The 13,746-nt window shown below is 44.0% G+C and overlaps 1 protein-coding gene across 1 annotated transcript in view; it reads left to right on the forward strand.

Annotated features, from left to right (window-relative positions):
* Window positions 1-13,746, forward strand: part of LOC127238518 (leukocyte immunoglobulin-like receptor subfamily B member 3) — a 39,178-nt gene that overhangs the window by 10,502 nt on the left and 14,930 nt on the right. The window contains exons 10-14 of the mRNA XM_051207131.1: window positions 6,110-6,164; window positions 6,327-6,362; window positions 6,956-7,261; window positions 7,866-8,150; window positions 8,263-8,568. Coding sequence (XP_051063088.1) covers window positions 6,110-6,164; window positions 6,327-6,362; window positions 6,956-7,261; window positions 7,866-8,150; window positions 8,263-8,568 — 988 coding nt within the window. The remainder of the gene's footprint in view (window positions 1-6,109; window positions 6,165-6,326; window positions 6,363-6,955; window positions 7,262-7,865; window positions 8,151-8,262; window positions 8,569-13,746) is intronic.

Genomic DNA, 13,746 nt, shown 5'->3' on the forward strand with positions numbered 1-13,746 from the left:
GCTGGGAGTCCAAAACTTTGCTTCTATGTGCTGTCCTCTGAGAGACGTAGCATCAGGTTCCGATATCTCTTAACATCATTAACCAAGAACCTGCCCCACAGATATGACTACAGTATACTCCGATCAAACCACTTCCTTAGTTGAGATTCCCATTTACCAAGTGAACTCTAGTGTGTGTCAAAATGACAAAGCTAACCTAGGCACCCTCCTCTCAAATGAATCCATATATTAAAGCTCCCATGTCACTGAACTGTTATGAGCACTTTCCTGCCAGCCTGGTCCCACGGCCACATCAGCCCCAAATAACATTTAGAGACATTGTATTAATTATGAATCTGTTGGCCTGTTACTAGAGTTTCTTGTTGGTTAGCTCTGTCTTAAATACTAACACAGTTCTATTAATCTAAGTGTTTCCACATGGTCTTATCTTACCTGACAGAGGGTCCAGACCTCTTCTCTCATGTCCTACATCTTGACACCTCTCTACTACATCTCCCAGAATCCTCCTTGTCTCCTAGTCTCGTCCAATCTTGCCTTCATGTTGGCCACAAGTGCTTTATTCATTAAACAATAAGAAAAACATATTTACAGAATGACATCTCTCATCATCTATTCTTTTCTGTCTAAATTAAAAAGAAGGGCTTTAACTTTAACATAGTAAAATATACAACAGAACAGTTATCAAATAAGAACTATAGTTAACAATATTTAGTTCATTAACATTTAGCAAGATTTAAAGAAAATATTCCATCATCTATCCTATTTTTGTGAGTCTAAAGTCTTATATGTAACTTATATTTAATCCTAACTAAGGAAAACTATAACCATAACCATCTGTCTTCAACTCCATCAAAGACCACAGAAGGATAATATATAAACTCTAGAAATGACAGAGTCAACTCACTGCCTGGTCAGTTACCTCAAGTTCTTCTTCAGGTGTGTCTGGCAGACTCCTCAGCAAAGCAGGAAACTTTAAACTGTCCACCTGTATTGGCGGTGGTGTTTGTCAGTCCCTTTTCTCTGTGTCCTGCAGACTGTCTGGCAGAATCTTTTATGAAGCAGAAATCTGTAGCACTGTCCATCTTGTTTCAGCAGTCAGTTTTCTGTGGACCCTGCATGTCCAGTTTATACAGCATAAAGTCAAATAGTCCAGAAAAGAACAATTTCTTGCCCAAATGGCTAGTCTTGCCATATGGGAGTAAACTCCATAACAAGTTTCTTCGATGTCCATCTTCCTTTGTGATGCAGGTGGTGTTGTCAGGAGCAGTTATGTCTCACTGTCAAAAAAAAGCACTAAACCATTTTAAATGCCATATTCTGTAGATCTTTGAAAGGTTTGAAGAATGCCTATCCATTTCAAATATACCTCTATATCTATAAAAAACCAAAAAAACCTAACTATACATCTTACTATTGTAGGTAAATATCTGTAATTTGTACTTAATTATACATTACATTTTTTAAATGAGCTATATATATATACACACAATACTTAAAAAAGAGGAGAAATATACATATTACAAAATTGACCTTAAATTGTATCAATAAATGAAAATCAATTCAAAAGCAAAGTATTCATTTATATACCATAAGCCCCTTTTTACCTTTAAAAAGAGATTGGTTGTGATCATTAACCATTTACAATCAACCCCATTTAAATGAAAGCAAACATTTATAGACCATATTTAGGTATTTGGGCGTCATTCTTTCCGAACTGCTTTCTGCTAGTTGGGGATGCTAAATACCATGGGAATCCAAAGAAGATGCAGAAATCCTGGCTGTAGTCTTCAAGGCTGCCTTGTCCCAGCTGTTTTGGATATTGGATCACCTGAGACACTGTTTCAGGGGGGGGGTCTTGCTTGATCAGACCATGTTAGTCTGGAAGGAATCCACAGCTTTTCACTTTCAGTGGAAACAATAATAGAAATTCTTTTCCCCAGTAACCTGTCCTTAGACTTAAATTTTGAAGCCAAAGCATTTTTAAATATATAAATTGCATTAATTTAGCAACATTGATAATCAAGTATATTTTAGCAGTTGTTCCTTCCTTTGCAATTGAGCAATTCAGAGACAACACAATGGCATACAGTATCCAGACTATCTGTGTATTCTCCATCTTAAGGTGGCTTTTTTACTACTCTATTTCTTTTACTTCTATTTTTCACTTTTTGAGGCATGGTTTCTCTGTGTGATTTTTGCCTGTTCTGGAATTCACTCTGTACACCAGGCTGGCTAAACAACAAAATGCTAAAATGAAAGTCACAGCTGTTTTAGCCACCATCTATCCAAGATGGTGGGGAGTAGGTTTACTGCCAGCACTGAGAGCTGTGCTCACTGCCTTGGTCTGTTTGCCATACTGCAGCTTGGAGATGTGGTCACTGCCACTGCCAGCTGGCATGCACACCATTCAGTTGGTAACTGTGCCTCTTAAAAGTACCCTGCATTTTTTTTCCTGCTTATTCCGAGTCAGGAAACCTCCCTTAAAGGAGCTGTATGAGTCTCTGTTTGTCTCTAGCAAAATAGAGCCTGCCCGAGAAAAATGCTGACACCAAGAAGCCTTGCTTGTCTCTGTTCCTTTGTCTCTAAAATCCCTTTTTAAGTTTTTGTCAAGTTTTAAGTGCAAGTTCTTAGTACCCACGTTGTAGACGCCATTTTCGTATGAGCAGTCTTTCAGCAGACTGGTCCCACAGCCATGTCATCCACACAGAGACGCTGTATTAGATATAAAGCTGTAGGCCTGTTACTTGTGTTTCTTATTGGGTAGCTCTGTCTTAAATATTAACCCATTTCTATCAATCTAAGTGTTTCCACATGGTGTTATGTTACTGGAGAAAAGGTCCTGACATCTTATTCCTCTTCATCTTAAATTTTGATTTCTACTACTACATCTCCCAGAACCCTCCTTGTTTCCTAGTCCCGTCTATCTTGCTTTCCTGTAGGACAACAGTGCTTTATTCATTAACCAATAAGACAAACATATTTGCAGAATGTCATCTCCCATCACTGGACTAGGCGGTTCTCGCACTAACATTTAAAGACAGGCCACTGCCCTCATTGTACTCCAAGGAGGAAGATGGAGATTATCACCAGCCTCACTTTGAAAGTTGGCAAATGATGCTCTTGCACTCTTCATGGCAGCTAGATAGATTGCTCCCCTGAGCATTAGTGCTGAGGGCATTGAGACTGGGTCTCCACTGTCTTATCAGGAACTTTGGTCCAGACAGAAAAAGAATAGAAGGGGGGAAAAAAACAATGAGGAGGTATGGAAGAAGAGGAGAGAGTAGGAGGGTCTTCCTGTGACATAAATAAAGAATGCAGAAGAATTTGAAAATTACCCATTAAAAGACAAGCCCAGACAAGAGGGAAAGTCAGCTTCCCCAGTGAGTCAGCCAGGGCTGGCATAAATCTTTCTAAACCTTCTCTGTCACTGTTTGGGTTGGTCAATGTATGACACTCCAATCAACCTCAACACTGAAGAGCCTTCCTTGGTTTCTCCATCCTTCCATTTTCATTCTGATACTAACCTGAAACGGTCCCAACCTGAACTGCTTTTGCCACAGACCTCTGCACATCTGCACAGCCCAGGTTCAATGAATACTCAAGACATCTGTCTATACATTTGATCCATCCACCTTCTGCACCACTTCAGGCCCCAATCACCACTTCATCTATTACTACAAACACATCAGTCCATCTTACATCATTCTATGCTGGTCCCTACCCTCACACAGGCTGAATCCTTCCTAAAGGATCACATTTCTGCAATACCATAAAAGCCCTTCCTGATGCTCACAGTCAACAGAGATAATCTCTCCCACAGCAAATCCATTCTTCCCACAAGGCAAATTAAACTGAGGACACAAAATGCATTTTATACAGAGAGAGAGTGAGAGAAAGAGACAGACACAGAGAGAACAATTTCATCTGTCTATAATTAAAATACCTATACATCTCATGCCTGCATTCCATGGATAGTGAGAAAGCATGGAATACTACTGCAGCCTCTTACCACAGATATTGGCTAAGAAATGTGCTTATGTGTACATACATATGTGTATTTATACATGTATACATAAGCATATGTATACATGCATGTATGTATAAATATGAGCTCATGTCCTTATTAGGGGAACACTGGAAGCTCACTTACAACTTCCTACATTTATGGACACTGTCTGATTTCAGACCAGTATTGGAGATTTATCACAATTTAGTGCAAATATGTCCCTTATACCATCATCTTTCCATACCAATTGACTTCCTAAAGCATCAACAAGTCAAATAATCCTTTACCCATTCATTGCCCTTATTTAAAGAGGAAAGCATAGATCATATGCGTTGGAACAAGAGTGTGATGGAGTCACAACACCCTGTGAGAGTTTCACTTCTCAGAATATTTGCTGGTACTCCTTGATGAGTGTCTTTTCCTCGTATATGGACTGGAACCCACCCATCTTCAGTGCAAGCATAACACTTAATTCAATTGACTTCCACTGTTAGAGACTCAACTTCCCCTTCTCTTTATCTCCCTCATGTGTAGAAAGCCACCAGTAATTTACCCATCATTGGTACCTTTGCAAATATTCTTCTTCAGCCTCAGGAAGGATCCAGTTGGTGAAACCAATCACTTTGTGGCCTGGTACTAAGTCAATGTTTCATAATGTTAGTGGTTGACTATCACTATGATCACCACATGGTTATTAGAAGGAAGGAGCAATTCTTGCACTAACAGATTTCTGGGAGAAAAGGCTTGGCTCCACCTCAACTGTAGTCTTGGGCTCAATGTGGCCCTGCTGCTTTACAACCCTGTGAAACTGTCAGACTGTGTCTTCACAAAAGCATCTTCAAGACCAGGAAGATAATTAGTTTTCATAAGAAGCCAACCTCTGTCTAAATGGACATATTGAGGAAATGAAGGACATCCATGCAGAAGTTCTGACAGAGAAGGGGCAGCCAGTTCTGGTGCACGGAGACCCGGGTCCCATGAGATCAGAGAGTACATTCAGTGCATATGTCAGCAGTTGCCTTTGTCTTCACCTGCTTCAGAACAAGGCATAGTGACACAGCACTGAGTTCCTGTTCTTGGGACACTTTATTTCCACTTCACACAACAGCACAAGTTAGATTTGGCAAAAAGGGACACTTTAGAGCCACATGCTGAACATGTTCCATAATAAACACAATCAACTCCCACTTGCATCAAGGCTGGGAAAGCCATCACACCATAGGGAATAGGTTCCAAAGAAACAGCTCATGCACCACTGAAAGGTCCCCACAAACAGATCAAGCCACACAACCGTCATCCAGATGCAGTGGGTCAGTGCCATGCCAGCTCCCTAGCTGTTGGTTCAGAGTCCATTAGCTCCCCCAAGCTCAGGCAGCTGTCTCTGTGGGTCTCCTGTCATAACCTTGATGCCCTCAGCTCAGTGTACACGTAGTTTTGTTTGCTTTTTTAAAAGATTCACTTACTACTATGAATAATCTTCTACCTGGATGTGCACCTGCACACCTGAAGAGGGCACCAGATCTCGTTACAGATGGTTGTGAGCCACCATGTCGTTGCTGGAAATTGAGCGCAGGACCCTGGAACAGCAGCCAATGCTGTGAACCTCTGAGCCATCTCTCTGGCACCTCGTGCACACTTGTGAGCCAGCAATTAGACTATGAGGAAGTGTATTACCAATGTTATTGCATGCAGATGTACAGAGGCAGACTCTGCACAGAAACCTTCCAACATTTTTAATATAAAAAATATTTCATGTAGAAATATGTGAACAAGAACAAAGCAAGCTGACCTGAAAATTTTCATTTCTTACGTATAGTATTCATACTTGTCAGCTACCATCTGGTCCTCACAAAGATGAGGACATTTACACAGACAATGAAAGGATTTTGGAAATGACAACCACTAAATACTGAAGCAGTCTCCTGCCTGACACAGCCACAGCTTTGGGGAAGTCAGAGCCTGGTGTGAGAAGAGGGCAGTTCCCCTTCCTGTGGGGCTGCTGAAGTACAACCATGTCATGGGGAGTGGGCTGTCTCAAGAGGCCGCACCCTATGTCTCCTGCCCCTTCTACAGACTCTGTAGCTCTGCCCATTAGTACAATAGCAGCCTCCAGGAGGAGATGCCATGACCTTCACCTTCACAGCCCTGCTCTGTCTGGGTGAGATGTGGGGATGGGGAGGGGATATGGAATCGGGGATTGACGCTGCCCCACAGCCCAGCAATGGTCAGTAGGGAAACCCCAGGGCATCAGGAGGTTCTGCAGAGTCAAGGACCTTCTCAAGCTTCAGGGACAAACCTCTCACAGGGATCTCTCTTCCAGGACTGGCTCTGGGCCTTGGGACACCAGTGCTGGCAGGTGAGTGAGGGTCTGCAGATGTCCTGACATCACTTGTCATCCTTCCTGGAGCCGTTCTGGGCAGTGAGGATGGAAACCACACATGTGTGCTGCTGCCTCTGGGGATGGTTGGAGGGTTGGGGTAGGAGGCTGCAATCTGAGGATGGATGCCCTCATTCCTAGCTGATCTTTTCCTTGAAAAAACACTCCCTAAGCCTACTCTCTAGAGTACAGCCAGACTCTGTGGTCTCTGAGCAGACTACAGTGACCTTCTTGTGTGAGGGGACCACAGGAGCCAAACGGTACATTCTTTATGAAGATAGATTCAAATATTTAACACAGACAGAGATTACACTGAATCCTAAAAAGACTAAATTTGCAATCACAAAAAATAGGCCTAAAAGAAGCAGGGAGATACCAATGTTGCTATCAGACCCGTGATGGATGGTCAGAGTACAGTGACTCTCTGGCGCTGGTGGTGTCAGGTGAGAGGACTCAGAGTCCACAGCCTCAGAGTTGACTGTAGGGAAGTGTGTCTGTACACATGGATGACTCCACCTACAGCCACACAGGATAGTGATGCCTGATTTAACTGCTTCCTCCTCCTCTCCTAGGGGCCTACAGTAAGCCCACCCTCTCAGCCTTGCCCAGCCCTGTAGTGATTGAGGGAGGAAATGTCACCCTCCAGTGTGTCTCAAGTCAACGATGTTGCAAGTTCATTCTGACTAAGGAAGGAACACGGGAGCGCTCCTGGACATGGAACTCACGGTATAACCACTCTACTCGGCAGTACCAGGCTCGTCTCCCTGTGGGTCCTGTGACCTCCAGCCAAAGGTGGACATTCAGATGCTACAGCTTTAATAACAACAGCCCACTGGTGTGGTCAGAACTTAGTGACCCCCTGGAGCTCCTGTTCTATGGTGAGGGGCCAAACACTTTACAGGGGGCGATGCTGAAATGACGGTGACACCACCACGCTGTGCCACTTTACCCTGGCTTCTCATTTTTTTTTTTTCACTTTGTAGAGGTACACTGTGTAGCCATGTATGTCCGGGACATCGCTCTGTAGAGCAGGCTGGCCTTGAACTCACAGATATCTGCCTGTATTTGCCTCCTAAGTGCTGGTATTAAGGGCATGTGCCACCACTACCTAACTAGATTGACATTTTTGTGAGATTCATAACAATAGGAGTCTGGAAGTCTCTGACTCTTTACCTACACAGGGGAACTTTTTCCTCCTACTGGGTTGCCTGCTCCGGCCTTAGTAGGAGGGTGTTTGTCTAGTCTTACCGCATGTGGTTTTGTCATGTTCCATTAATATCACTAGGAACCATGCTCTGTTCTGAGGGAAACAGAGGAGCAATGGTTCTGGGGGAGAGGGGAATTCGGAGGACTTCTGTGAGAATGTATTGTTTAACAGAAGAATAACTTAAGTAGAAAACAAAATGCCAACCACAAGTGTGACATTTATTTTCTGTGCCACTTTCAGACAGACACATCTCCTTCTCTCCTGTGTCCATACAGGGACCCAACACAAACCCACCATCTGGGCTGAGCCAGGCACTGTGGTTGCCATAGGAAGCCCCATGAACATCTCATGTCGAGGGGCCCTAGATGTAGAAATGTATTTTCTGCATAAAGAGGGAAGCCAACAAACCTGGGGTACACAGACCCCAAAGAAGCCTGGGGACAAGTCCACATTCTCCATTCCTTCTGTGACAGAGGACAGTGGGGGGCAATATCGCTGTTACAGTTACAGGTCATCTGGCTGGTCAGAGCGCAGTGACAGCCTGGAGCTGGTGGTGACAGGTGAGGGGACAGTCAGGATCTGCTCTGAGGAGTATCCCCTCCCAAAACCTAGTCCCTCGAAAGCATTGTGACTGTGCAATCCCATATAACAGGCTGCCTCCTTCTTTCCTAGGAATCCACGACACTAAACCCCTCCTAACTGCACTGCCCAGCCCTGTGGTGACCTCAGGAATGAATGTGACCCTCCTGTGTGTCTCATGGGTGGGCTATGACAAGTTCATTCTCACGAAGGAAGATCAGAAGTTCTCCAGCTCCCTGAACTCACAGTACATACACAGTATTAGGCAGTACCAAGCCTATTTTTCTATAGCTCGTATGACCCCAGATAATACAGGGACGTTCCAATGCTACGGTTGCTACAAGCAAACCCCACAGTTGTGGTCAGGACCCAGTGACCCTCTAGAAATACACATCTCAGGTGAGTCAGCCGCATCACTGACCAATCACTTTTTGACATTCTACACCCTGTCCTGCTGAGTATTTGCAAGTAAAAAGTATAAAAAAGGAAGATCCTGGTGGCTGATCTAAAGCTGGGTAGAAGCAGTGACATGTGTAGGATGGGTTTGAGAGGGAATAGGCGTTAGCTGAAAATCAGCTCGCTAATCTCTACCCTGTCACTTTCCCTCCAGGCCTGTCCAAGAAGCCCTCCTTACAGACTCACCAAGGCCACATCCTGGATCCTGGGAGGAACCTCACCCTTCAGTGTTGCTCTGACATCAACTATGACAGATTTGCTCTGTACAAGGTGGGTGGAACAGACTTCACCCAGCACTATGGACAGAGGACCCAGGCTGGCCTCACCTTGGCCAACTTCACACTAGACTCTACTGGAGGCCAATACAGATGCTATGGTGGACACAACCTCTCCTCTGAGTTGTCACTGTCTAGTGACCCCCTGGACATCTTGGTCACAGGTGAGGATCAAAAGTTTCAACCGTGTGTGTGTGTGTGTGTGTATTCCCTTCTTGGGCTCTCATAGGGAAGTTAAGGAGGTGATGACTGGGATGATGGACAGGGGTCATATTTGATAACAGATGTAGGCACATGAGAGCAGGAGAGGGGCTCAGGCAGAGAAATCAGTCTCAGGTGCTCAAGGCAGACCCAGGTGAGGTCACTCAGAACACTGAAGGCAGCCTCTCATCGCCCCTCTTCTCTTTAGGTCAGCTTTCTTTCACTCCTTCCCTCTCAGTGAAGCCAAACTCCACAGTACACACAGGAGACAACGTGATGCTGCTGTGTCAGTCAACATACAAAGCAGACACTTTCATTCTGTCCAAGGAGGGGGCAGCACACCAACCCCAGCGAATACAATCAAAGTTCCAAGACTGGAAGTTCCAGGCAGAATTCTCCATGAGTGCTGGGACCTCTGTGTTCTCTGGCACTTATAGGTGCTATGGTGCTTGGGACTCATCTCCCTACCTGCTGTCACATGCCAGTGCCCCTGTGGATCTCATTGTCTCAGGTGAGGTAAAGCTGAAGTGTCATGGAGGTTTACAATCCAAACCCTACAAGAGCCCTTGATTTGGGTGGGATTAAGGGGACAATATGAAGGATTAGTCAGAAGGCACTTTCCCTTCTACAGAAGTAGATGCCAAAAGAGTTCCTTCATGTTTGTCAACTCCATCATCTATTGAAAGGTAGGATTTGTTTGGCAGCATTAGGATCTCGGAGAGGTTACAGGGAAGATATAGAAGAGTGATAAGTTGCAGGTCCCTGGGAGAGCATCTAACTCTCATCCTCCTCTTGTTATTTTTCCTATATGCACATTGGAGCCTCTGGTTTGTCAACCTCAAGGCCCACACCAACAGTTGGTAAGTGTCAGGCACCTAAGTGTAGGAAGTATGTTCTTTCCCCAGGTAGTCTGTGAAATGTTAGCCCAGAAAACTCATTTCCCTGTCTCTTCAGCTTATTAGTGTGGGAGGCAAACAGAGAGACCAACAGAGACTCCAGAAGCCCAAGGTTCAGTTTGTGTTACTTGTGGCATCCAGAGAGAGATGCAGAGGATTAGTGTGGAGGATGGGCCGGGTGGGTGAGGTGGAAAGCAAGGATCCCAGAACCTCACCTACTAACTCACCTACCAAAGACTCCCTGACAACTGAGGACTTGATAACAAACCTCTCACCTGCATGGAATAAGTGCCCAGAAGGCTATGTAAAGACCCTGTTAAAATGCAGTGCCCAGGGTGGGCAATAGCTAGTTATGGAGTTGATACGGCTACTTCTGGAGATCCCACCTTGGGCAAATCCTTCTGTTTCTGAACTACTTCTTTACTGCACAAGAAAGGGATAAATGCTGTGCACCTCTTTGAGTTTCTTTCGGTGCAGGTTTGGTTTTGATTTCGCACTACAGAAGAATCCCCCAGACTCTGCAGGAGTACTTTCCCTCAGTGGTTATGAACTATGTTAAGAGGGAGTCACAGGGCCAGGGCAGAATATTCAGGCCCCTTCTTCTAGATCATAGGGCATAGGTCCAGTATTCCCTGTGAGTTCTATGACATCCACTGTCAGGGACACCTAAAGGTGCTATAGATAACTCAACGCATCTCTTTACTTGTCCTCATGTGCCAGTGCCATTGAGGAGCACATGGTCCCAGCCAGGTGATCCAGATAATTCTGTGCTGAAGGGCTACCTGAGCATTCCCAATTTATAGCAATTATTAACTAGTATTGGATTACAAATGACGCAGAGAACGCAGATGGATATTCACACTCATGAAGGTGGAGGCCAACACGAATACTTATGGGAATGCTCACCACAAACATTGGTAATGGAATCCAGAAGGTTTCAGGTAGTCCAAAAGAGCATCTTGGGAGGCCACAGACAAATATAGCTATAAGGAAAAACCATCCAGAGTGCCAAACTTTGCTCATAACTGTCCACTTTAAAAAAAAAGAATTCAGAACCCTCATTCTCAGTGCATCCATGGCCCACAGTGTCTCCAGATGTGGAAGTAGCTTTCTTGTAATAAGTACAAAACTTCCCATAAACTCCTTTAGTCCAAAACAGATACACATCCCTTGCTGAACCCTATCAGACAGAATTTGTTTAAAGAATATGAATATGACAATGATCACATTAGTCAAAATAAAATCCAGCAGTCTCGATCAAAGACTATTGCCTTATGAAGTCTTCTACATTTCACTTTTAGGTAAAAGAGAGGAACTGAGACTGTATGGATTCAGCCATCTTTTGAGGGGTGACAGCTAATAATGTCAGCTGCCTGACCTTAGTAAACTCCCCTGAACAAAAGAAGGTTTGGGAATAGGACTCCCAGGGACTACCGACCACTGACACTTGAGTCTCATAAAGTGGTATGAGGCCTGCACTACACTCTCCTCACATTACATCCTGCCCTGTTTGACTCAGTAACTATTATTTGAAGTAAAGGAAAGATATGTCAGTCTTGGGGGTCTATGATTAGTGTGAGTAACCATGCTACTGGGGGAACTACTAGGTGGAAGCACAGTTGCTTACAATTCACTCTCATTCCTGGTGCACACATACATGCACTCACTTCACACCATCTTTTGAAATCCAGGGCATGACACTGGCCCAAAACCTTGGGCCTACATTTCTGAAATGGTGTGTAGAAGAAACAGATGGAGGGCAATCTACATCAAGAGCATGTGCTCCTACATGAGCTGGACTTACAGAAATTTCTTGGCCTGACCTGGGGAGGAAAATCAGGGAAAATTTAGTAACAAGACCCCGGCTCTCAATATTATCAAGAATCATCTCTCATTTCAGAGAAGCTGTAAGGTGGTTTCTCCTCAACCACCCTTCAGTGGTCTCTAGGTATTCAGAACATTTCAGGGGAAGGCTCAGATCAAGGGAGAGGTGGGAGGTCTCAGAGTGACAGGAAAGAAACTCTCAGCAAAAACCCACTGAGGAAATCATCTTAGACTGAGCACCTGAATCTGCACAACCTCCGCTGAGCTGAGTAGAGATGCCACACTCAGATGCTGCTGGGACTGCTCAGTGCAGTGACCCATAAAGGAATGCCCTATAGTGTCAATTTATTCTACTCTGAACTTACTGGTTTCAGGGCTGTGGTCACAGAGGTGCTGAAGATTGTGGTAAGAACTCCTAGTGGAAACTGGGTTGTTTCTGACCCTATTACTCACTTCTCCGATTTAAATCTTCTACTGGACTAAGGGTCCCAATCCTCACAATGGATCACCTTGCCCAGCCTTAATATATGGGGAGGTACTTAGTCTTCCTGCAACTTTATATTCCACAATTGTTGATACTCATGAGAGACCTGCCCTTTCCTAAAAAGAAACAGAGAAGGAGAGAATTCTGTGGTAGGAAATAAATGGAGTTGGAAGGCGTGATTGGGATTACAGGTTATACTGGATACTGTAGCTGGGATGTTAAATCAATATATATAATGGATTTAAGAAAAAGAATAAGAAATGTAACCTAACTATGCCATCAGAAAGGTTAATCCCAGATTTCATGAGCTTATAGGATAAGAATGAGTATTTACAGTAAATGAGAAAGTGGAACGAAAAAGAAACACTTTTCAGCCTGTACACATCCTCTTTGTTATCAGGATCAGCTGAGATTATCATCCCATCCTAGAACACTTGAAAACCCAAGACAGTTGAATAAAAGGACATCAAAGTCAGCACTGGAAACAGAGACTCCAAGATTTGTCCAGGGAAAGCAGGAGCCCTGGATGGACATTTAGTGATCTTAGGGACATTTAGATACCTTGAGGCAATTTTGACCATCCCTAACCTCTGTATATTCTTTGTCCACAACCACAGCCTCAGAGAACAAAGACCACACAGTGGAGAATCTTATCAGGATGGGGATTGCTGTTCTGATCCTCATAGTCCTTGGGATTCTGGTCTTTGAGGCTTGGGACAGCCAGAATCAGGCCGACCATGCAGCTAAGAAGCAATCAGAAGAGAAATAAGCACATCTCTCAAGGTTCCAGAGTCTGGAAATACACCTTATGATCCAACTTTCTATAAGGAAATCCTGTTCTTACTTTGAGAAAATTATATGAGAGAATGTCCAGGGAGCAAATGTAATTTGGGTGCAGGGGAAGGTGTGAGTGCTGTGATGAGATCATTACTCAGCACATGAATTTACATCCTTTGACCTACTCTGGCATTTGTTGATGAACCAACTCTTTCTGGGTCTATAAAGTGAGGAACTATGCTATCCCATCTGTCTGGCTTGGGTCCCCATAACTGTACACTTTTCTTTCCATCTGTCTCATCTATATTTTTCCATTTTTACAAATGGCCACATTCTCTATAGCAGGAGTTTCTGTCTGTTGGTCTAGAAACCAAGAAGTTGCATCAATAACAAAAATAATGACTAAAGTCAGAGCCCAGAATTAAAGACACTCTCTGCCTATGATGCCTCAAACCTTTCATTATGTACATTCAACCTTTCGGTCTTCAACACAAATACTCTTCATGGAGTTTCTCTTGAAATATCAAACCAATGTTACCATAGTAGTGATAAAAGAACTATCTGTCAAGAAAGTGTGGACACAACTTTAAAAATGTTTTCTTAACACAAAGTCCCGATTCATGGCACTTTCTGGCCACTCTATATAACCCCACCAAACACCTTC

The sequence above is a fragment of the Phodopus roborovskii genome, unplaced genomic scaffold, assembly GCF_943737965.1.
Source record: "Phodopus roborovskii unplaced genomic scaffold, PHOROB, whole genome shotgun sequence".
NCBI lineage: Eukaryota > Metazoa > Chordata > Mammalia > Rodentia > Cricetidae > Phodopus > Phodopus roborovskii.